The sequence below is a fragment of the Lotus japonicus genome, chromosome 5 (assembly GCF_012489685.1).
Source record: "Lotus japonicus ecotype B-129 chromosome 5, LjGifu_v1.2".
Taxonomy (NCBI): domain Eukaryota; kingdom Viridiplantae; phylum Streptophyta; class Magnoliopsida; order Fabales; family Fabaceae; genus Lotus; species Lotus japonicus.
Genome location: NC_080045.1, coordinates 4,149,565 through 4,176,021, shown reverse-complemented (window position 1 = coordinate 4,176,021; position 26,457 = coordinate 4,149,565). Strand labels below are relative to the sequence as shown.

General features: G+C 35.9%; 2 protein-coding genes across 10 annotated transcripts; one reads left to right on the top strand and one right to left on the bottom strand.

Moving 5' to 3' along the window:
- Positions 1 to 5,518: 5,518 nt before the first annotated feature.
- On the bottom strand, positions 5,519 to 26,301 carry LOC130717877 (uncharacterized). Of its 9 annotated transcripts, none has more exons than XR_009012444.1 (8): positions 26,017 to 26,301; positions 25,862 to 25,910; positions 25,488 to 25,590; positions 25,181 to 25,276; positions 24,962 to 25,036; positions 24,428 to 24,497; positions 18,331 to 22,356; positions 8,181 to 9,640 (listed from the first exon to the last, which is right to left on the bottom strand). XR_009012444.1 is itself a non-coding variant. In XM_057568266.1 (8 exons), the coding sequence occupies exons 1-7, from the start codon at positions 26,230 to 26,232 to the stop codon at positions 9,599 to 9,601; spliced, it is 651 nt and encodes a 216-aa protein (XP_057424249.1). In that variant the 5' UTR covers positions 26,233 to 26,301; the 3' UTR covers positions 8,181 to 9,473; positions 9,579 to 9,598. The 9 variants fall into 9 exon arrangements, 6 of the variants coding, with proteins under 6 accessions (XP_057424250.1, XP_057424249.1, XP_057424248.1 ...); XR_009012445.1 differs by having other exon boundaries at positions 8,181 to 9,473; XR_009012442.1 differs by lacking the exon at positions 18,331 to 22,356 and having other exon boundaries at positions 8,181 to 9,106; positions 9,265 to 9,473.
- On the top strand, positions 6,424 to 7,956 carry LOC130717876 (uncharacterized). The gene has a single exon (XM_057568261.1). The coding sequence runs from the start codon at positions 6,837 to 6,839 to the stop codon at positions 7,770 to 7,772; it is 936 nt and encodes a 311-aa protein (XP_057424244.1). The 5' UTR covers positions 6,424 to 6,836; the 3' UTR covers positions 7,773 to 7,956.
- Positions 26,302 to 26,457: the final 156 nt, after the last annotated feature.

Below are 26,457 nucleotides of genomic sequence, written 5' to 3'. Positions count from 1 at the left end.
TTTCTACTAAGATGTGATGGAGAGAATGTTGCTAAAACTTCAGCTTCATAAGCCCATCTAACCCCCCAGAGCCTCCGCGAAACATCCCACAAACTCCTTAGCATGATTTCGAATCACACCTCCTAACACACAATCTAGTTAATATAGTTAAATGTTTTGAATTTTTCTATTGGACTTTTAAAATTGCCCAATACTCACTTCTTAATTGTTATGCATCATTAATGCTTAGCAGAGTGAAAAGAAAGGAGAAATTTTAATTAAGTAACGACATTCTTGTTAAAAAATAATTAAGGAACCACAAACTCCAATGGTTATTATAAAAATGACCAAAGCAGACATTTCATTTAGTTCTTACAAATAGGATCAAAGGTAATGACAATCACTTATTTCATTTTTTAATTGGTCCCGACATTTGGACTCAAAAGGTTTTGACATAACATATGTGACAGTTTCTTACCGCCACTTACACGAAGAGCGGAAAAAAAGAAACATTTAGCAGGAATTTTGAGACCACCTCAAAATAAATATGCAACACTGTGGTAATTTGGGTAGTGGTTCAAAGCCACTATGGAATTTTTTCCCGTTTTTTTTAATATATTTTGCAGATTGCGGTGGTTCTTTGTATGTCGATTGCGGCGGTTCGATGGAATTGCATGGTCACGGCGAGGTGTACCTACAAAGGTACCCTGAAGCTCAAGTCAACAAAAGAACAAAGAGATGATATCTGAATCTAAGAAGAATTTAGAGTACTGTTGCATAAGGAGAAAAAGTGTTATGAAAACGAAGGACTATAGCTAGGTTGTTAGGAAGGATTCCGAGATCAATGTTGCCTCGGAGGAGCATGATTGTTAGTGAATAGGTCATTGTGAGGCTAATATATCTTAGTTGGGACATGATGTTCTTTCACTAAATCATCTCATGTGCCCTTAGATACTCACTTAGTCGTGAGACTTTTGAACCGATTGAGATGCTATTTGACCTTTTGAGCCAGTCAGCCCAATTACATTTTCAAACACCATGTTTAATTTACCTTTAATTTGAAGTGTTCATGTCAATAACACATGCTAAATTTTTTTGGTTACAAAAAAAGGCATAACACATGCTAAATTTTTTTGGTTACAAAAAAAGGCATAACACATGCTAAATTAAAGGTTAATAATGGTATTTTATTATTTGTGTACTGTTAAAGATTTATAATTTATTTGTATTTTCCAACGTGCACACATGTGGTTAGTTCCCGTTACACATATGTGGCCCTGTACTAGTTTAGTAAATTATAAGTAAGTTCAACAGTTGACATTGACCCAAAACAGAGTTGACTTCGACTTGAACGATTCAACAAGCACTTGTAGTGCTTTCCAAAAAGAAGAAGAAAACAAGCACTTAGTAGTTATACTTGGTTAGCATTTGCAATTATATATCCCCACCGTTATAAAGTAGTACTAGTACTAATCTTGTTGGATTTAAATGTTGAATACTTGAATACCCATCGTCTTTGTTTTCATTTTACAGGCAATCATGATCATATTTGTCTGTTGTGTTGTTCTGTTGTGTCACATGCTCGTTGTTTGAATTTCTTCCTTTTATTATCTCAACAAGTAGAGGTCTTGAGAATACATGCTAATACAACATTTAAAGTATATAATCTACCAATTAAACATATGGTCTCCCAATCCAGAGTAAAAATTAGCCCGGCTAAATCACACGACTTAATGGGGCATGACGTACACTACTCACAGTCTCACACACGACACGCACAATGTATTTTATTTGAAAACTAATATGGTTTAATGATTTTCTATGTTATTTTAATTTTAAAAATGTGCGATTTTCTTTTAGTTTAACACATTTGTTGTGTTGGGTCGTGCACTATCAAGTCGTGTGATTTAGTTGTGCTCTTTGGAAGAATGTGGTACAATAACAACAATATATGATCCAATTATTTTTGTAGAAAATAAAATCTAATAAAATGGAAGCAGAAGACAAAAATGAGAGCAGAGGTACGTATATTCCTCCTAAAATAGTAAAACAAAGAGCAAAAGGGGAACAATCAAACATCCTAAATATCTACTAATATAATCTGCTGGCCATAGGTAGACATAGTAAAGTAGCCATGGCTAATCAAAAGCTCAATCTCTTTCCACAAAAGATGAAACCGAGAGAATTTAGCATCATGCTCAAACTAAATAAATTCCAGCAAAGATGGCATATCAGCATATCACTATATAAGCCTGGTTTCTAACTTCCCTGATCTTTAAACTAAAAGTTCAAATTCCGAAAAGTAAATTCCTTACCAAATATACCTTAACCACCGTCATCATCATCATTATGATCTGATGTTTATTCGTGATATTTTGTCATCATCATTAATGTTAGAATTATACAAATATTATTGCTTAAGGAATCTTATTAAGTTGCCGTTATTATTTCAAGTTAAAGTTTGTAGTATAATTATAATATACTGTAATAGGTGAGAGGTCTCTTTGGTTTGGTACCCCTTTAGCATGCCATATATTTGGTAAGTAAACAAATACTGATATATAGGTCTTCATTACATTAGCTTTTTAGTTAACAATTATATAAATTTGTAGTTTTTTTTTATTTAAAAGTCTAAATTTTTTTAATTTAATTTTAGAATTTTATAAAAGTACATTCGTAATGGTAGAGGTGTTCGCGGAATGGACTGGATTAGTTTCGAAGGGAAAATCATCCGATCCAATCTCATCAGTTTTCTTATTTTATCATCCCATAAATTTATCTTTAAATTAAAATTTGATTTGATTTGACCCAATATGTAACGGTTTGATTTAGATTGAATTGATTTTTTTTCAGATTTTGGATTGTAGTATATAAATCTTAAAAATATTTGTTATATAATCATTACAACAATAAATAATTTATAGTATTAATATAACATTTTCATAAATTATAACAGAGCCAATATTTTTATATATCATAATTATATTTGTTCAATTGATGTATATCAAATAATTACTTGAAGTTGTATTTATTCAAATACATTTGTATAAAGAAGTACATGTATTAATTATAATAAATATATAAGCATATATATGGTGTAAATATGTAATTACAATTAATCAATATGATATTTGGTTTGGATTGAATTTGTTCGGTTTTGATAATTAAATCTGAAATTCGGTCCAATTCAAAATAAATATCTATTTTTTCAATTTTTTTCGACTAGATAGGCTATGAAACCCAGACGAAATTTGCAAGTTTCTTAGAGTTCATTGCAGCGCAGCATGCATGAAATGCTTACGAAATCATCTCATGTTGTACCATTCTTTTATTTTCCTTAAATTAAATAAAAATTAAAATACAAAAACAATCACAATATATCTTTTTTTTAAGGAATCACAATATATCATCGTAGTAACATTTATGTATCTTTACTAATTAATCCATATAGACATATAGTGGACCTACTTAATGGGAAAATACTTTGTTATTGTATTTGATGAGTGTTTTTTTTTAGGCTTAAATACTTTAAGGGTCCCTGAAATTGTACCCCGTATCAAAATAAGTCCCTGAAAAAAAAATTTCCGATTCCGGATCCCTGGAATTGTTTTTTAAATCAGAATAAGTCCCTACGTCGGAGAAGACGGTGGTTGACGACGGCGGTCATGGCGGCGCTACGACCAGGGTGTTGGGCCGGCTTCGTCTCGTCCTCAGGAACTCAGTGGTGGTGGTCTCGTGGGCTGGGTCGTCACAGTTGAAGAGAAAAGGTCAGTCGCAAGTTGATTTCTTCTCGCCGGAATTTATGGAGCTTCTCGGTTTCTTCGTTTTAGCTTTGTTTCTTGCGATTTCTTCGCCCAGATCAGATATATGAAGGTCTAGGAGTGTTTTAAACATGTTATTTCATGGTTTGTGGAAACAATGAGGAGGCAACCACTGTCTTCTCCGGCGTAGGGACTTATTTTGATCAAACAAATTTTTCTAGGGACCCGGAATCGGAAAAAAAAAATTCAGGGACTTATTTTGATACGGGGTACAATTTCAGGGACCTACAGAGTATTTAAGCCTTTTTTTTAATGTGTATTTGATGAATTAAGAGCACAATACACATATTTAATTGAAGGATAAACATACACACACACACATATATATATATATATATATATATATATATTTGATAGGTAATGAGAAAATATATATTGAAATGAAGTACAAGGGGTACTTCAACCCAATACAAGATAAAAAGAAATAATTACATCTATAGACAAAGAAAATTATATATATGTATATGATATATGATTTTTTTTTTGTCAATTAATATATGAATTTGATCAAATTATAAGATAATATTAATATCACATGATCCCGGGCCCTTGCATAGTAGTTTACGTCCATTCTTTTGGTGTCGTTATTGTCTTTTGTATTCCTCTTTTTCTTGTTGACTAATTTTGTGTTTGTTTTGCGCTCACTGCAAGTAACTAAGGAATCTTTTCTAGAAGCCCTTTGCTGAACAAGTCTACTGAGACATTTACCACGTTACTTTGGTATCTTTCTGACCCAAGAAATGAAAGCATAATATAGTCAACACAATACAACAATAACTCATGTTCAAAAGTAACATGAAAATAATACTTAATTATTACATCTTCTCAAGAAAGAAACTCGTTTGATGAATGGTTGATTTATAAGTTACTTATCTAATTCGCCTTAAATAAAATTTCGAATTAAAATATTGTGAAAAGAAAAAATTCTACTGAGAGAACTGGTTACTCGGATATTGTTTCTAATTCGGATAATATTGTCTCTCGTGTTCCTTATTTCTTGAGTGTCTAGTAATGGGCCCCGTTAATAATTAATGAGCTAAAGCTAGCTAGCAGAAATCAAAATATACTGATGTGAATACTTTTTACTCCCCTTCACTTGGTTTGAGTCACGTAAACTCTAACCCCAAAAAGTCCAAAACATGGATAACTTTGTTAATGTCATGAAGGAAAAGAAATAGAAAATTTCAGGTATCAAAGTCTTCATCAAGGCTTGATTATCATATTGAGCATGCTTTGTTTTCTGCATGTGGTCGTTTATCCCTGTCCATCTCAAGAATTGAATTTAAAAAACACCCATCAATATATATCTTTAATTTTATATCAAATCCAGGAGTTTCAAAATGCATCCTCATCAACCATCAATCCATCATCTAGATCCACAGAAACCAAAGACGACATTTTTTTAATGTAATTCATTTTAATTTATTTAATTCATGTTGAATTGGCAAATTCTTCTAGATTCTAAATAATTCAAATAACAATCCATATTGTCAACAAAAAAAATCGATGATTTCATGATTAATAGCTGCTCCCAATTGACCTAGTTAAGGGGGTAATCACGTAAATTAAAGAGACCACAATGTTGCCTTGCGAACCAATTGGGTGCTGCCCAATTTATAATACATATCCACACACGTACACACTGCATTACAAAAGACCTTCACATCTAAATCATCTGGAAGCAACCAAATCGATCAGGAAGAACTATATTATATTCCTTTTGTCACACAATTATTTATTCATAGAAGATAATAGTGTTTGAGCTGAGAACATTCACAGTTTGACGAGACTTGTTTTGCATACATATAAGTTAAAACTTAAACTCAAAACCTTATTTAAGAAAAATGGAACATATGTCACTTGAATTAACGACTCATTAACTTGATAAGAACAATGTTAGTAACACATCTTTTAACATTCTCTCAAATACTCTCAGTTATTGGATAAAACATTGTGTGATTCCTGTTGAATAACCTAGATCCACTTTTCAGACGAATCAACATGAAATTTTATCTAATGAGAAATTTTATCTAATAATAAAAAATAAAAAAATTCAAAATTAATTGTATCATTAACATTCTCAAATAGTTAATCAGTAAAAGTTTTGTCATAATATGACATAACAATAAACATTTTTTAACAATCTATTTAATAGGTGAAATTATACAAGAGAGTTTCATTAAAGTAGCTTGGCCTATACCAATTACAACATTAACTTTTAAACTCCCTATCTCCCTTCCATCTCTTGTCTTCATTCTCTCTTCTTCACTCTCTCTGTCCATTAATAATATGTGAACCGCAAAATAATGTCAACCACTATTGTGAATTCACTTTTATGATAATTTTTTTACGATCACAAAGTAGATTAACAATTAAAAACTGTCACAAAAATAAGGTGTTCAATATTAACTTATACTATACCGCGATACAGGATTGTTCTATATCATATCATCAATAACGTTTCTCAATTTCTCTTCTATATTTATTAAAAATGGGTGGTATACACCTAAGGTTAGTAGACACATAACTATTCTATATATAATGTTTTATCATATGGAACGTGAACATTAAATAATGCAGCCATCTACTTCAGTGGTGCTGTGTGCCCTCACAAAATTCATATGTGGAGGATGATCAGTTTAGCTAAAACTACAAGCTATATATGTATTCATCACAATTCACATCCATGGTTACCAAATCCCCAATATAAAAATCAGCCATGTGGGAGCAACAATGTGTCAGTTTCTGACCACACACACCTCAACAGGCTAGAAGGAAGAATTTTCACGTAAACAACAAAAAACCGGTATTCAAAGGCGGCTTAATTAATACAAACCCCTTCATGACCAAGCCATGCCATTGGTCAACAAAACAATCTCAACACATTTTCACACATGACATGAACATGATCCTTCTCAACCACTTTCCCTTGTGAGTATATATGACACAACAACAACACAAACATTTGTTAACAAAACACAAATCATAAAAAAGTTTAGATTGGAACAACAAGAACAAGAAGAAGAAGAACAGGAAATGGAAGTGGTGGTACAGAGTCCTAGTAGTCCCCCCATGGATAACTTTGATTTCAGCAGTGGAACCATGAGTTCACCTTATTTGAGTGCTCCTTCTTCACCAAAACGCTTTGGTGAATATTACTTGAGCGCCCCCACGAGTCCTTCAAGAATTTCTCAGCTGTATAGCGAGTTTGAGTACTTTGCCTCCATTGCTGACTCTTCCACCATTGAAGCAGCAGAAAACACCACCAACAACGATGATGAAGAAGATGATGGCAGCAATTTCGCTTTTTTTGTTAGCCGTGAATCAGAAAAATCATCCCGTTCAGCTGAAGAACTCTTCGATGGTGGCAAAATCAAAGCTATGAAGGCAGAAAGCATGCTTCCTTCTCTGAGCAATAAGAACCCTGTTTTGGAAACAGAGCAGAGAAGAGGCAGAGACAGAAACAGAGCAACAACCGCATCAACAACTTTGTCATCATCGAACTCGGGTCGCAGGGTCTCAAGATCACACTCTCCTTTTAGAAAACCACACTACACTTTGGAATCAGAACAACTACAACAACAACAAGCTCAGAGCAACAAAGAAGAATCAAAATCAAGTGCAAAATTGTCCTTGTCTAACTCTGGAGCTTCGATTTCGTCTTCTTCTGGTTCATCCAAAGGGTCAAGAAGGTGGAGTTTGAAGGATTTTTTGCTGTTTCGAAGTGCCTCGGAAGGGAGAGGTTCAAGCAAAGATGCATTGAACAAGTACCCTGTTGCGTTCAAGAAGAATGAAGTAGAGGTTAGATCATCTAGCTTTAGATCCTCTGATAGAACAAGAAGGAAGGGACCCGTTTCAGCCCATGAATTTCACTATGCCATGAAGAAAGCTGAATCTGATGATATGAGGAAGAAAACTTTCTTGCCATACAAACAAGGGATTTTGGGCAGGTTGTCTGGATTTGGACTCTGAATAAGATCATGATGATGATGATGATGATGATGCAATTTCTTGAATCTTCATCTAAGTTGTAATTTTTTTGTTTATTCTTTTGTTAAAATTTGTAATATGCCTCAATGGGGTTTAAGCCTGTGTAAACAGAATCTATTGTCCTTTAAGATATAGTATATAAATGGGTATGCTTGATTGCACTTGATATTCTTCCATAATCATTTATTTCTCTATATTTCCAAAAGAGAAGTACTAGGTGTGTTATTAGAGTAATATAGTTACTGTTATAATAAGCATTACTGTTAGTTAATGCTGACTGTGTTCTGTACAGTCAGCATGTGCTTAGCTGGTAAGTTTGTTAGTGTTGTTAATAGTTAGTTAAAAGCTTAGCTGTCAAAAGCTTAGCTGGCAAAGTTTGTTACATTCAGCTTCCTCTGCAAGCTAACAAATCTTAAGTATAAATACTGTAATCACTCTTGTATTCATTAAGTTTTACAATCAATGAAATTCAGTTGAAGATTTTCAACATGTGTGTCATTGAAAAAATATCTTCATGAAATGCGCAATAACTGATCACGATAGACGTCACCACACCCCATCCGTTGTAAACTAGCAATCCAGCTACCATCCACATTCAAATGAACCTCACCTTGACTCACTGACTGCCCTTGGCACAATAGAGACAGCACTAACTAGTCTCCTCCAACGCCTAACTGCCTAACAGATACCGACACTTGTCTCACAAAGTAATTAACAAGCCAAGCCAAGCATTTCCAAATCCACCAAAGAGTCGCCATAGCAAGAATATAGTTTTGTTGTTGCAGTTGAGCACAATACCAATCATGAAACGAGGTAATATCAGGAACAACTGTGAGCAATGTCCAAAAATGATTCCACATGCACCTGGATAGTTGGCACTGATGAAAGAGGTGATCAAAATCCTCTGTAGGATCAGGATACCTGCTGCAAATTGTCGTTGCTCCAAGATTACACCGCTATCTCCTTAAATTAGTGGGTAAAGCACCCTTTAAGCAACATAAAGAAGTGAACCTTTTCAGGTGCACTAGACCTCCATATCAATTTCGAAAATCTTGAAGATTGTCTACCATCATCATAAAGCAAGGCATAAGCTGATGTAGTAGTGTACATGCCAACCTGATTCCCTTTCCATAAAATCATATCCTCCCCTTGTGATACATTAGGTATAGGAAGTTAGGAACACACTTAACCTATGCGCGTACAAGTGAGGGAACCATGGTATAAAGCTGAGAAAAATTTCATCTTCCACCAGCCTAAAGATCCACTAGACAAAGTTGAGTAACGCGCTCATAAAGCCAACCAGAACCAAGCGAATCCTGATACCAAACAGATGTAAGTCGTTCACCCAAATGAATACCAAACCAACCAACAAGAACATCTTTTGCTATAACAATACCCTTCCAGACATAAGAATCATCAGCCTTAAACTCCCCTACTAGCGTGACATAGAAGGTAAATATTTTTGGACAATTACCTGCACCCAAAACTTGTCCTTCTCATGAAGAAGACTATCAACCAACTTTCCAAACATAGTCGTGCACCTCTGAGTCCCATACCACCTTTAGCTTTAGAATGAATCCAAGCCATCGAATGTCAATTGCAGTTCCTCCCACCAATAGACCGCATACACTTGAGGACCATCTGGTCCACCTGATCACATACAGCTTCAGCAAGCCAAAGCACCTGCATAGTATATATAGGAATTAAGGCAATGACTAACTTTGCTAGGCATAACCGCCCTGCCTTATTCAGTAGCTTATTCTTCCATGGAGCTAAGTGCGAATTAACCATTTTAAGTGACTCGCCCTTTAAGGAGAGGTACTTGCCAAGATTGGTTGCTCTATTGATACCTGAAATGGAAGAGAAATCATTTTGCCTCCCATGGTTAACATTCTTCGAACAAAACATTCTAGACTTTTCTAGATTGACTTTCATCCCAATGACAATACAAAAATTAGCAAAGGTGTCAGGAATTAACTTGTTCCTTATTTTCCTGATAGAATAGGAAGACGTTATCAACAAAGAAGAGATGAGATATACGGATGTCTAAGACCCTCATCCACTAGCTTCTGAATCTAAATGGCAAGTCTCTCCATGCAAAGAACAAAAAGATAGGGGGAGAGGGGATAACCATGTCTAAGTCCTCTCTGAAGATAGCTTAGACCCATTCCAAAGAATAGCTTAGACCCATTCCAAAGAATAGATATACTTGAAGCTTGAACGCCCCACATATTGGGATCAACAATGGAGGGAGGAATCTCACTAAAACTTTATCTTTTAAAATATTCTCCCTTCTATCTCTCTTTTCCTTTTTTTTTAATCTTTTTTCCCTAGTTAAAAAAAAACACGACAATCAAAATATGATGTCCACATAGTGACTCAGTGAATGTTGAGCTCCCACTATATGTTTAGATACTCGTCGGCACTAGTGTAAACAGATGTTAGAACTCACTCTAAGATAAAAAATAAAAAATAAAGAATGAAACTCTTTTTATTGATCTAGACAAATGTCCGTTAACATTTCACTTAACAAGTATCTAAATACGCACTATTTCGCGTTGATTGTGCCACATTAGCTTTAATGTGGATCAGCGTTCAATTCAATGGAAATTCAAGCACACTTGGAACTATAAAAAATACTCTAGTGAACATGTGGTTTATGTTAAGTTCGTAGTTATATTTGCTCTATAACCCAAGTTATATTTGTTGTTTCTAGTCTATAGGATGGTGACGACAAATGAATACTTGCCCCCACCCAGCCCGGAGAATCAAAATTTTGTTTCATGTATTGCACAAAACAACTTTAAAACACCAAAATGGTACAAATGAAGCTCGAAGCATGATACAGAAGTAAAGATGCTTTCAACCGCTATGATTTTGAATAGAAGCATCATGAACAACAAAGTTTAGGCAGAATATTACATCTATATCTCATTTACATATCCAATCAAAAAAATATAGCATAAAATAGCAACGAGCACCACTCTAATATTCAAGAAGTGATTATATTGTCATGTAGGAGTGCTATTTAGCTTATATCTTTCCAACAAAGAGCCATTTGAAATGTGAAAATGCAATGATACAAGAGTCTAGATGATTTGGTGTTCCATTATGTGGAATTATTGCTGAACAGGCAGGCTAATCTTTCAGCAAATATCATCCAACTTATTTAACCAAATGTCATAAATATCAGGCGAGAACAGAACAAAGTGTACCTGAAATAAATATTTAACGGTAATCAAATATTCTAAAAAACCTCAACCTCAGCATCCTTGCTACTCTTCTTTGTTTTGTCTCTATCTTATTCTTTTATTCATTTCGTTGATTCTTTCAGTCTTGTTTCTCCTAGTCTCTGTGTTATATATCTTTTATCTATTTTAATCCACCCCCCACAGCCTCTTCAGTTCGTTGACAATTCATGTTTCAATTTCATAAACTATTAGAATTTGGAAGACCTAACTCTAACCCAAAAACAAGCTTAGAGGTGAGGATTGTCTTCCATAATATAACGACTATATCTTGGTCATATATCTAGCCAATGTGGGATCTTAACATGAACAGAGTCTTGTTCATCCTTTAGCGTAGCGACCATCCCAATATACCGGTTTCGAAGTCGGTGACAACTAGGGATGGAAGTAAGTTAGGCCAAGCTAGGCTTAAGTTGGTCTGGCTTGTTCTGCAAATCCAGGGCCTAAGCCACGCCTTTTATAAGTCTAGCCTATTTGTTGTAAATAAGGAATTAATATAAGAATTATTATTAGAATATTATATTCAGTATTAGGAGATTTATTCTCTTATTAGGAGATTGTGTACATAATTAGTTATTTCCTTATTTAGGATTAGTCTTCTTCTATATAATGTAATTACCCTTTGTATTCTCTGATTAAGAAATAATAATACAGTTTCTCCTACTTTCAAGTTGGTATCAGAGCTCCCGATCTTGGGAGTTCTGCTTCTGCGAAAAAAAAAACCCTAGCCGTCTTATTACGGCCCTTTTATCTGGTAACGTTTTCTGTTTTGCCATTGTTGGCTTATACTGTTTGGAGGCCTGTGCTCTTCATCACCGGCCTGCCAACCTCTGTTCCTGACTGCGATTGCGATTGCACAGAGAGGGTTCCCCGTGCCTTCTGGTCCTGTTTCCGAGGGTCGTTTCCTCACTTTGTTGGTATTTTTTCTTAAGAAGCCTTTGGTTCTTCCATTCAAGGAGAGTGCAATCTTCTCTGTTTCTGTTATTTTCCTCTTATTTCCCTTCTACAGTAACATCTCTCAGTATGTCTGGAGACGAGATTCCCATACCTAAGGAGAAACTCACTTCTGGAGTGAAAGGGGTCTCTCTTCCACCTTTGACCCACAAAGATCTCCCGGTATTACAAGGTTCCTTTCGCTTGGATGGGCGCAACTACCTCCAATGGTCCGAGCTCGTCCGTCACACTCTCATAAGTCGCAAGAAAATCAGTTATATTGAAGAAACAGCCCCAGCTGAAACTGATCCACAATATGACACATGGCGTGAAGAGAATTCTCTTATTATGACCTGGTTTTGGTACTCTATGATTCCGGAAATTAGCCGGAATTATATGTTTTTCCCTACTGCCAAAGAGATTTGGAATAATCTGGCACAAGCATACTCTAAGAAACAAGATCTCTCAGCTTGTTATGAATTGGAAAATAAAGTTTTCAATTCTAAGCAAGGAACTCTCTCTGTGACAGATTACTATGGGACCTTGAATGGTCTCTGGATTGAATTAGATCAGTATCAAAATCTGAAGATGAAGTGTGATTCTGACTCCACAACATTGAATAAGTTTATTGAAAAAGCGCGAATCTTTAAGTTTCTCTCTGGGCTTAACTCTGAATTTGATCCGATTCGGGTCCAAATTTTGGGTAAAGAGCAACTCCCCTCTCTCTCAGAGGTGTTCTCTATAGTTCGTGGTGAAGAAACTCGGAGGACAGTGATGGTGGAAGACAAATCAGTTGATGGTTCAGCCTTAGCCTCTGGAAAGGGTCCCATAAAAGGATCCACCTCTTTCGGACGCCCTAACCGTGATGATCGCCCCAACCGTGATGATCGCTTTAACGGTGACGATCGCTTCAACCGTGATGATCGTTGCACTTACTGTAAGAGGTCTGGTCACACCAAAGAGTACTGTTTCAAACTTTATGGAAGGGAAAACGTCCTTGCACGTATGAGCAAGTCCAAAGGTGCTCCGCAGAGGCGTGCAAATCACACAGCTTCTGACATGGAGAATGATGGTGAAGTCCCACCTGTACCACCAGCAGAAGATGTTCCTAGCCTTAGCAAAGCAGAATTGGAGCGTCTGAGAGCTTTTATGGACTCATTGAGTAAGCCCTCTGGTTCTTGTTCTCTCACAATGACTGGTAAGAGTTCTACCTTCTTATCTCTTAATGCTTTGAGTACTGAAAATGACTGGATTATTGACTCTGGTGCTACAGATCATATGACACCTCACCCCTCACATTTATTTTCTTATTCCACTTACCCTGGAAAACATTATATCACTGTTGCTAATGGATCCCAAAACCAGATTACGGGATGTGGTAACATTCACCTTAGTCCATCTCTTCCCTTAAAGCGTGTGCTTCATGTCCCAAAGCTTTCTAACAATCTTTTGTCCATCCATAAACTCACTCGAGACTTGAACTGTGCAGTAACCTTTTTCCACTCTCATGGTGTTTTTCAGGATCTTGCCACAGGACAGATAATTGGGATTGCTAAGGAACAGGACGGGTTATACTGTCTGCAGCACGAGGAAAGCAAGTGTCATCAGACGAGTTCAGAGTCCTGGAATACTTCTCAAATATGGTTGCGACACAAGCGTCTTGGGCATCCCCCTTTTAGTATTCTTAGGACCATGTTTCCCCATTTATTTTCAAAAGTGTCAGTCGAATCTTTTCATTGTGATGTTTGTCAGTTTTCTAAGCATCATCGTTCAACTTTTCTTCCTAGTAATAATAAATGTGCTCAACCTTTTGATCTTGTTCACTCTGATGTGTGGGGACCTTCGTCCATTTCTAATGTTTCTGGTGCAAAATGGTTTGTTACTTTTATTGATGATTGTACTCGGATTACATGTGTTTTTCTTATGAAAGATAAGTCTGAGGTGTTTCAATTATTTGTTAACTTTTTCCACATGATTAGAACACAGTTTGGGAAACCTATTAAGAGGTTAAGGTCAGACAATGGGAAAGAGTATGTTAACAAGAATTTTTCTGAATTTCTTACAAAAAATGGTGTTGTTCATGAGTTGACTTGTGTTGACACCCCACAACAAAATGGGGTTGCTGAAAGGAAAAATCGTCATCTTCTTGAAATCACTCGAGCGTTACTCTTTCAAATGAATGTTCCTAAGTTTTATTGGGGGGAAGCTGTCTTAACGGCTGCTTATTTAATTAATAGGTTACCTTCTAGGGTTTTATCTAATGTTAGTCCTATGCAGGTTATGACTAGCTTCTTTCCGTCAGTGCCCATTAAGTCAGGGCTTCAAAGTCGTGTATTTGGCTGTTCCGCCTTTGTTCATGTTCATGGTCATCATCGGGGTAAGTTAGATCCTCGGGCTATTAAGTGCATCTTTATAGGATATGCCTCAGATAAAAAGGGATACAAGTGTTATCATCCTCCTAGTCGTCGTGTCTATATATCCATGGATGTTACTTTTCAAGAATCAGAGTCTTTTTATCCCAATCCTCAGCTTCAGGGGGGGAATACTCAGGAAGCTGAGTCTCCAGAATTGTCTGTTATTCCTCTTCTACAGGAGCCCTTGATGCCTTCCTCCATTCCTATCACTGAGGACAGTGATGATGATGACAATGGTCCTGAACAAGTACCAAATCAGAATGATGACAATGGTCCTAAGTTAGTACCAGATCAGAATGATGACAATGGTCCTGAACTAGTACCGGATCAAAATAATGTTGACAGGTTCAGGATAAAGTACCAGCGGAAAGTAAAACCCGTCCTGATCCAACAACAAGACCAACCATCTGATCCTGAGGTAAGTGTTCCGAACCCTGAGCCTAGTAATTCCTATGAGCATAACCTTGATGACTTACCTATTGCCTTACGAAAAGGAAAACGTTCTTGTGCCAAGTACCCTATATCCCAATTTGTGTCTACTCAAAATCTTTCTGTGCAGCATCAGAGTTTTATTTCAGCTATTGACTCTATTAGAGTCCCTACATCAGTACAAGAAGCTTTAAAAGATAAGAACTGGATTCAAGCCATGAATGAAGAGATGCATGCACTGGACAAAAATGGCACTTGGGAGATTGTTGAGAAGCCAAATGACAAGAGGACAGTAGGTTGCAAGTGGATATATACCGTGAAGTACCGATCTGATGGCACACTTGACAGGTATAAGGCGAGGCTAGTTGCAAAGGGATACACCCAGACCTATGGAATTGATTATGATGAGACATTTGCTCCGGTAGCAAAAATGAACACCGTAAGGATCATTCTTTCCTTAGCAGCTCACTTTGATTGGGAGTTGCAACAGTTTGATGTTAAAAATGCTTTCTTGCATGGAGATTTGGAGGAAGAGGTGTATATGGAGATTCCACCAGGGTATGACCCTACTTCAGGAAGAAATAGGGTGTGCAAACTGAAGAAGGCTTTATATGGGCTCAAACAGTCACCCCGAGCTTGGTTTGGGAGATTCACTAATGCTATGGTGTCTCTGGGTTATAAACAAAGCCAAGGTGATCATACCCTCTTTATCAAACATACTCGAAATGGTAAACTCACTCTTTTGTTAGTCTATGTAGACGATATGATCATTGCAGGTAATGATGAACTTGAGAAGCAGAATCTGAGGAAAGAGTTGGCAGCCCAATTTGAAATGAAGGACCTTGGAAAGCTGAAATATTTCCTAGGTATGGAGGTGGCATACTCGAAGCAAGGGATTTTCATATCTCAAAGAAAGTATGTCCTTGATCTTCTCAAAGAGACTGGAAAATTGGGTTGTAAGCCCATGGGAGTGCCGATAGAGCAAAACCACAAGATTGGAAGTAGTGAGGAGGACCTTAGGGTTGATAAGGCTCAATATCAGAGACTTGTGGGGAAGCTCATTTATCTATCTCACACTAGACCTGACATAGCTTATCCTGTTAGTGTTGTCAGTCAATTTATGCATGACCCACAGGAGAGACACTTACAGGCTGTGGATAGAATCTTGCAGTATCTGAAGGCCAGTCCAGGGAGGGGTCTGTTGTTCAAGAAGAGTGAGCAATTGTCTATGGAGGTTTATACTGATGCAGATTATGCAGGGTCAATTGTTGACAGGAGATCCACTACTGGATATTGTATGTTCTTGGGTGGAAATTTAGTTACATGGAGGAGCAAGAAGCAGAATGTAGTTGCCAGATCAAGCGCAGAGGCAGAGTTCAGAGCCATGGCTCAAGGAGTTTGTGAATTGTTGTGGATGAAGATCATACTAGATGATTTAAAAATAAAGTATGAAGCTCCCATGAGACTCTTCTGTGATAATAAGTCTGCCATTAGTATTGCGCACAATCCAGTCCAACACGACAGAACAAAGCACATAGAGATAGACCGACACTTTATCAAAGAGAAATTGGATAGTGGTCTTATATCTACACAGTACGTCCCCTCAGGACTTCAGTTGGCTGATGTGCTCACCAAAGGACTTCCCTTGGAGCGGTTTAGAGAGCTTACTTGCAAGCTGGGAATGATAGATATCCATTCACCAGCTTGAGGGGGGGTGTTGTAAATAAGGAATTAATATAAGAATTATTATTAGAATATTATATTCAGTATTAGGAGATTTATTCTCTTATTAGGAGATTGTGTACATAATTAGTTATTTCCTTATTTAGGATTAGTCTTCTTCTATATAATGTAATTACCCTTTGTATTCTCTGATTAAGAAATAATAATACAGTTTCTCCTACTTTCAAGTCTATTAAAAGGCATATTTCATTTAATAGCTCAAATAGACTAATGACAAATTTATTCAAAAGAAGGTTTCTAGTCTTTCCAAATTATTTAAATCGACTAGATTAATTTAAATCCACTTACAAAGAACAAATATAGGCATTTGCAATTAAATCAGTACGCTCAATTATGTACAATGAAATTCTCACCAAGGGACCAAGAAAAAGTTTCATTGCAGATAATTTAATGGTCAAATGAGCTATAATATGAGCTTCATTGATACTGTTGAATATCTGTTAAGATTTAGTTTATTATTAGTCTTATCTCATTAAGATATAGTTTAGATTTGTTTCTCTATCTTAGATTAGTATATCTTAGATTTAGAAAGATATAGTTTTGATATCTTTTACATCTATATATATTGTACAAGTTTATCAATATATCAATATAAAAAATTATCATATTCAAGTTATCAGAGCTGCTTCCAGGGCTTATATACCGTATGAAGTACCCCAAGATTGCTAACCGTACAGTTCTCTACACCACGTGGCTCTTTGGTCCAGTCAAGTTCTCAATTAGTGTGTTGGGTTGCTCTAGTTTCTTGTTTGGTTTCTTGGTTTTGGTTGGCATAGTTGTGGTTTTAGAGTTGGAAAAGATTTTTGGATTGTTTTTGGGAATTTCTCTCTCCAGCAGCAGCGGCTTCTCAAGTTAACTATATTTGTTACAAGCTATGCATATGACATGTATGTTATAGCTTGAGGGGAAGTGTTGGATATTGCTAAATATCCTAATAGAGACCACAGTCAACCACCGCTGACAATCGCTATCCTTGTTGCTGGTTTGGTGGAGGTTGTATTCAAGAAGTGTTTGGTTGGATCTAATTGTATTGCGCTGCATTGTTCTCGTTGGTCCTATTTGTGTTCTGGCCAAGTTTGGTTTTTAAAGCCCTTTATTTGACGTGTGTTGTGGCGCCACCGTTAATGGTCATTCGGTCTTTCTCTTCCAGTTTGGTTCATGGGTCTGCTGTGTTTTCTCATCTGCGACGTTTCTTACAATTTGAGATCTTAGTTTGCGTCACATGGTTCGAGATGCTCTTATTATATTGATCTTGGCTGACTTTATGCAATCTGGTTTTGAAGGTGACAACCTTCGTTTGTTTTGTCTCGATAACAGATACAAATTGATTTTGAATTATATTTTTCCATTAATTCTTGTACAACTCATAATAGACTCTGCACATAGCCACAACTAACAGAAAGTCAATATTCAAAAAATGCAAAATAGTTTGCAGTTTCACTAACGAATTGTAAAACAAAACAATGATAGAACTCTCCTATTAGAGAAAACACAATTAGAAGATCGAATGGCTAAAAAACACACAATCAAATATGTCTTAGGCCCTTACTAAACTATAAACTACAATCAAAAGTCTCTGGCCTTAGCTACACAAATAACAGTTTAGTTCTAAAAACTATGATGCAGCATAAAAAAAGTCTCAAATCATCAAGGTGGTCACCTTTGGTTGTTCATACACCTCCAAAATAAGAAAATAACTTATGTTTTAGACCGAAAAATATTTCAAAATTAATAATAAATACAAATACCCTCCACAAAAGAAGAAGTTTTAACCTTTGACTTTTTCTTCAAGTTATAGTTGTGACGAATTTAATCCCCACCACAAATAAGGGCTTCAATAGATTAATTAGATTCATCATTCGGTCTAGAGCGAAATTCATCATTAACTCTTCCTAGAGCACTGAAAGTAAGACTCTGAGGCCGCAATTGAGATAGCTAGAATACCAATAGTCAGCTTTGACAAGACCTTGTATGTAGACTTAGAGACACATACTCATCATATAATGAATTTTGTTGCTTCTTTATATTCTCCATATCAACTTCTTCAGGTTTATATATCAACGGAAAACATATATCAACCAGGGTTGTAAATGGCGGATAGCGTAGCGTAGCGGCAAGCCTAAAAAACGCTATTTCGAACGCTATAACGGCAAATAGCAGACAATAGCGGCGAATAGCGGAGTAGCGGTGAACCTCAGGGCGCTACGCTAAAGAGCTATTGCGCCGCTATAGCGCGCTATTAACAAGCCAGATATCAACAATATTAATTTTGCACCTGAGATCAAAAAATTGCACTCACCCCAGTATTTATCAAACTTTATTTTCATTGGAGTTTCCATTTCTCTCGTAAAGACACCTATATCCTCTGCTGCATTATTAATAACTTGTTGCACCCTCTAAACTTCAGCAAAGTACAGATTAGAAGAAGGATACTCACTACCTAATATCACAAGAGTGGCTAGATTAACTGCTTCAAAAAATTGACAAACTTTCTCATTTAAATCTCAATCCTCATTTGAAGGTGCGTTGTCATAATGTGGCCCTCTTTCCTTGTAAAGAAATGAAATCTTAAATTTTAATGCATCTGATATGAAGAGCAATCAGGTATAAGCTTCCAATCTTTCAATCCCTTTTGTTCAACAACATCATAGAAAGCAACCTTGCATCATTATGGTTAATATACTTTACACTTTCACGAATGTTGTAAATGATATCCTTAATTTTGCTAAAGCCATCTTGCAGTAACAAGTTGAATAAATGTGCACAATATTTAACATGAAATAATGCCTTGCATAGAAATAACTTACTACTTTATGACAAGTTGTCCTTCATTTCTTAAGCATGAGAAGCATCAAAGCTTTTAATAATTTCATTTTTGCCTTATATAATCTCATGCAATCCTCTTGTATCGGAAGGCTCACATTCAAACTTCATCCTCAACAACATTAAATGTGAGCGCAAGCACCAAAGTAGCAGTAGCAATAATTTTATTTTTCTTCTCATTAGAATATCTAACCCCATGAAAAGGACTAACACTTTCTTCTCTGTGGTCATGTAGAACCTCGTTTTCATGCATTTTTATTCTGTTTCAACTTGCATGAAAAAGAGGCTCCACATGACTACAGAAACAGTAATTAATCATTTTAAGCTTCTAAATTAGGCAACCCATTTATGAGTTTTGGGGTTAGATGTTCAAATGAGAAGATAAGGGAAATTATTGCTACTACTACTATGGTGTACGACTCCCTTTTAATGTTGTTGAGGATGATATTTGGATGTGGGTCTTCCAATAAGTTAGTCGGGAATAACGAGAGGATTGTATGAGATTATATAAGATAAAAGAAGAAAATAGTGGTGGAGGAACTTTAGCTTAAAATATAAGATCTTGTCAAAGATGGCTACTGATATTCTAGCTATTGTTAGGGTTGGAGGGAGAGGTGTCGATGAATTTGGCTATATATGGAATTTGGAATCTATTGAAGCACTTATTAGTGGTGGGGATTGACTTCGTCACAAGTATAACTTGAAGCGAAAGTGAAAGGTTGAAACGTCTTTGAGATGTATTTGTTTTATTTGTAATATTATTATTATTATTATTGAAGTATTTTTCAGTCCAATAACATCAACTATTCTCTTATTTTGTACGTGGATGAACAATCTGAGGAGATTACTATGAAGATTTGTAACCTTTTTTAAGTGTAATGGCAGTTGCATCTTGTTGCCTCTAAGTTTTTAGAACCGAACTGTTATTTGTGTTGTACATACCTGAGGCCTATTTGATTGTGGTTTTATGTTAAAGTCTTAAGACCTATTTGATTGTGGTTTTTAGCCATTAGATCCTCTAGTTGTGTGTTTTCTCTAATATGAGAGTTTTATCATTGTTCCATTTTGCAATTCTGTAGTGAATATGCAAATTTTTTAACTTCTATTTTGCAATTTTGTCATTGAATATTGAGTTTCGGTTAGTTGTGGCTTCACATGCTTGAGCTTAATGCGGTCTACTATGAGTTGTTGTACATAAATAAATGGAAAATATAATCCAAAATCAAAATGGTAGCAGCGGTGCTCATATTATAGCTGGTTTGGCCATTATATTACTATCTTCACTTAAACTTTTCTTGCATCGAGCACATCAATCCCATGAACTTTTACAAAATACGATACCCACTTTTGGAGTTTCCACCTAGCACCAATAAAATGACTAGTCATAATCATGTATTCTGCTACTTAGGGACTTAATCTTCACTAGTTAGACAAAATTTGCTAACACTTATCATCAAAGCTTTTAATAATTTCATTTTTTGCCTTATATAATCTCATGCAATCCTCTTGTTGATTCCCAACAAACTTTCTGAAAATCTGAATTCACATATCGGAAGGCCCACATTCAAACTTCATCCTCAGCAACATTAAATGGGAGCGCATGCACCAAAATAGCAGTAGCAATAATTTTATTTATCTTCTCATTAGAATATCTAACCCCATGAAAAGGACTAACACTTTCTTCTGTGGTCATATAAAACCTCATTTTCATGCATTTTTATTCTTTTTCAACTTGCATGAAAAAGAGGCTCCACATGACTACAGAAACAGTTATTAATCATTTTAAACTTCTAAATTAGGCAACCCATTTATGAGTTTTGGGGTTAGATATGCACATGAGAAGATAAGGGAAATTATTGCTACTACAACTATGGTGTACGAGCTCCCTTTTAATGTTGTTGAGGATGATATTTGGATGTGGGTCTTCCAATAAGCGAATTCATATTTTCAAAAGTTAGTCGGAATAAAGAAAATAGTGAAAGCTAATTTAGTGTTACTACTGACATATGGAGATCAAGTCACCAAGTAGCAAATCACATGGTTATCACTAACCATTTCATTAATGTTGGGTAGAAACTCCAAAAGAAGGTATTGAGTTGAGTTTTGTAAGGTGTGAGATTGATCTGGCTAAGGCAGTTTCCAAGTGTTTGAAATCTTTGGGAACTGGAAATTAGGTTTTTTTTCAGTTTTAGTCGACAATGCATCTTACGATGATTCATGCTTAAGACATTTGAAAGACAGCTTGTTATTGTGTAGTAAGTTATTTTAAACTTGTTAGTGCATGATAGCCTTAGCAAAATTAACGATATCAATACAACATTCGTGAAAGTGTAGCCATAATGATGCAAGGTGATGTCAATGAACACAAGGGACTGAAAGATAGAAAGCTTATACTTGATGTCCCAACAAGATGAAATTGCATATATCACATGTTATCAATTGTATTGACATTTAAGATTTCTGATTGCATTTCCATCTTACAATGAAAGAGAATCGCATTATGACTTTACACATTCAAATTAAGATTGGGATAGAGTTGAGAAAGTTTGTCAATTTCGTGAAGCGTATAATCTAGTCATTCTTGTGATATCATGTAGTGAGTATACTACTTCTAGTCTGTATCTTGCATAAGTTTTGCTACAATGAAAATAAAGTTTGACAAATATTTGGGGTGAATGCAATTAGTTGATGGCTAATTGCTAGTGTTTTAGATCCCAGGTGTAAATTTCATATGTTGATATATGTTTTCCATTGATATATATAAACATGAAAAAGTTGTTAGAGAATATAAAAAATGTACGAAATTCATTGGAAGAGCTATATGATGAGTATGTATCTCCAAGTCTACAAGAGGCATCCTCCATTGCAGTTGAAATTGGTGGCAATAGTAATTCATCATCTTCCACTCAATCTCAATCTTCAATCATCATTGGATTTGACCGAATCATGAGCATTGTGTGTGAAGAGGTGCAATTCCTGAAGTGAAATCAGAATTACAAACTTATAACGCAGGTGATTGCATTTCTGCTGGATAAAAAATAACTCTGGAGTGGTGGAGGAACTTTAGCTTAAAATATAAGATCTTGTCAAAGATGGCTACTGATATTCTAGATATTCTTAGGGTTGGAGGGAGAGGGATCGATGAATTTGGTTCTATATGGAATGAGGAATCTATTGAAGCACTTATTAGTGGTGGGGATTGACTTCGTCACAAGTATAACTTGAAGCGAAAATCAAAGGTTTGAAATGTCTTTGACATCGAAATTTTTTTATTTGTCATATTATTATTGTTGAAGTATATTTCAGTCCAATAACATCAACTATTCTCTTATTTTGTACGTGGATGAACAATCTGAGGAGATCACTTTGAAGATTTGTAACCTTTTTTAAGTGTAATGGAAGTTGCATCTTGTTGCCTCTAAGTTTTTAGAACCGAACTGTTATTTGTGTCATAAGAGTCAATCCCGTATCGCGGCGCGTAGCGGCCGATCCCAAAAGTGGGATAGCGGGATAGCGGATAGCGGGATGACCGCTATTTTGATTTTTCACATATAATATTATATAATTAATATATACATATAATTACTAAAAAGTGATAAATATAACTTCAAAATTCAAATTCATAACATCATGAAATGATAGAGAAGAGAGGACTACTAGAGGAGAAGAACTGGAGAAGTATTTTTGAGAATAGAATAATAAATAAGAAGGAAAAGAAAGGAAAGAAAAATAGAGGAATAAATGATAAAAACAGAGCAACTCAGAACAGAACAAAGGCCCAAGAGAAACAGGGGTGGTGGTCGCCGGAGCCTGGACGGTGCTTGTCAGATTGCGACGTGGCCATGGGTTCTGGACTTCTGGTCAAAGGGGCTGAGCTGAAGGAACGACACCGGAGATTGCAGAGGAAACACGTATGAAGAAGAAACGCGTTGAAGAAGACGAGTGAAACGCACCGTTTCACTTATTATTTATTAAGAGCGAAATCACAAAAGTACCCTCAAATTTTAACCTAATTTTAAAATTTTGAGGGCAATTTGGGGATTTTCCTTGGACCCGACCCATCTTCAACCTGGAGCACCGCGATTTGGCCGCGATTCGCGACGCGACAGCCGCGACGGTGTTCCGCAACGCGATTGATTAAGAATCGCGGGGAAGGGCCGCGACGCGACGCGACGGCGCGATAGCGCCGCTATTTGCCGCGATTGATAACTATGATTTGTGTAATACATACTTGAGGCCTATTTGATTGTGGTTTTATGTTAAAGTCCTAAGACCTATCTGATTGTGGTTTTTAGCCATTAGATCCTCTAGTTGTGTGTTTTCTCTAATATGAGAGATTTATCATTGTTCCATTTTGCAATTCTGTAGTGAATATGCAAATTTTTTAACTTCTATTTTGCAATTTTGTCATTGAATATTGAGTTTCGGTTAGTTGTGGCTTCACATGCTTGAGCTTAATGCAGTCTACTATGAGTTGTTGTACATAAATAAATGGAAAATATAATCCAAAATCAAAATGGTAGCAGCGGTGCTCATATTATAGCTGGTTTGACCATTATATTATCTTCACTTAAACTTTTCTTGTATAGCTCGTCAGCCTATTTAAAGGCCCTCAATTGAGAGAAAAGTGATGCATTGCAACCTAATATTTAAAATTCAACAATGCATATTTTTAATGAATATACAATTCATTATTTAGAGTTTAATTACTAGGCACTAACACGGTAAAAAGGTCTTACACGGTCATCCAATTAGAATCCATCAATTTTCCATGTCATTGTTAAATTTCAATTAAAAATTATTTAGAATGGAAAATTGAGAGATCTAATTGAATGCATGTATAAGACTCTTTACATTGTCGGTGCATATAAATTAAATCCTATTATTTATGTGCAAATGATATAAATTGTTTGACATTTTCATTTTTAATTCCTAATGTTTTCCTCCATGCATGACTTTTCTTAAGAGGAGTCAAATCCAAATTATATACTTAATTATACCATAAGTGAGACCAAATAAAGAAAGTGGTATAAATCGAATTTAATACCTCCTTAATGTCATTCCAAAACTCTTTGATGGTACAAATCGCCACTGTAGCAGCTTCTTCATAAGGATATCTAAGCAATACAACATCATACATTAGTTTTTTTTTTTTATAAGCCAAAATATATTGAAATGAAGTACAACATCATACATTAGTGATAAGAAGCTTTTCGTATACTGAAAACTCAAAGGGGGAATTAAATTTAAGAGCAAAGAGACTGAATTTATTAGGTTTGGAAACAGAGTCATAATGGCTATCATACCATATTAAAAGGTCAGCACTTATGTTAGGAAATTTTTCATGGTGCTTTGTTTACTCCCAATAACCAAGCTTTTGAAATGAATAGCCACAACTATTTTTAAACCATGAATTCACGATGTTTTTTTCGCAGATATTTAAATATAACTTCCAAATGTAAACCAGAAATCCATCCACATTGCGTAGCCCTAATGAAAGAACTTTTCCTTTGGATCATGATCAGAATATAGGGGGTGAATACATTAGAATGGAAGGGGGAATTCGTTAACATAAACCTACCCATAGACACCGCATGATATGGCTGGGAATGCTATATAGCGGATGTTGTTCTCTTTTGCAATCCTCAAACAATTCCTGTAAATCAATTTGATAATACAGATGTGTCGGTCAAGTGTAATGACAGTGAACCATACCACAAATTGAAATATACACTTCCACTCATTCAAAGTTTGAAGAGGATGAAGAAAAGCAACACAGGCACAACAATCAAAAAGCTACCTGTAAGCACTTGCCAGAGAGGCAGAAGGATCACTAACAGCATTGTAGATGGGGCCAACAGTGTGAATAACATGAGAAGCAGGCAGCCTAAAACCTCTGCACACACCAACAAGTACAATGCCTTATATCTTAACAAGTTTCAATGTCTAAATTATATCATAGACTACTTCAATAAGCTCATCCAAGGACTAACATGATCATATTTCACAAGTATGCTTATCCAACATAATAAGGTGAAAAATAAAATCATACATGCTAATCCAACAAAATGGTCCTGTTATGCGTGAAATTAGAAGAACTCACTCACGACGTGATCCTTGCCTCCCCAGTTGGGCAGCGAACACCAGGCCTGACTTCTGGAACATTTTGGCATGCACGAAGAAGATCCGGGCCTGCAGCTCTATGTATAGCTGAAAGCCAAAGTTAGTTAGGTCGTCAGGCAACTTACTACACCCATCAAAATCAGCTAGCTACACATGAAAGAAAAACTCATTCCCAAAAAATTTCACTACCACACTGACTATAAGCAAGCATGATGAATTGGTTAATGGTTGTGATAATTTATAGCATGGTACTCAAAAGAAGCTTCTTCCAAAATTGATTTTCACTTGATATCTAATTGTAAAAGAATTTCAAAACACACCCTTGATGAAAACTATGATCAAAATTAAAGCAATTTACCTCCATCTGCACCACCACCTCCAAGCATTCTCTCATTTGCAGGATTCACCTGCACAGGAGAAAAAAATGCAATGTGATTCATTGTTTTCACATATAAATAATTGTTCTTCAAGTAAAATAAAAAAATAAAAAAAGAGGAACATTTGATAACATACGATTGCGTCAGTGGAACCATCGATGGACCATTTGGTGATGTCTCCTTTTTGAATGACCAGAGCGTTGGATGCAGACAACGGGAAGCGAACGCTGCCGCCGCCGCCGCCATTGGAAGAAAACCTAGCTGCCCCTGCGTCCACTCCGAACACGCGAGAACTCCTCCTAAATGTGAGGGTTTTCAGGAGAAATCGGGAACCAGAGAAAACCTTGGTCATCGCCTTTGAGGGGAAGGAAGGTTTATGTAATTGTTACACTGTGATCGGCAAACACTGTAATCAGCGTGTTTATAGAATTATAGCTTCTTTGGTACACTATATAGTATAAGGGTTAACTCTATTATGTTTATTATGATTGATAGGATAAGACTTGATAAAAAATAAATATTTTACGGTGTTTGATGATTTGGTAATACATCGTCTAACTTATCATATCATTTAAAT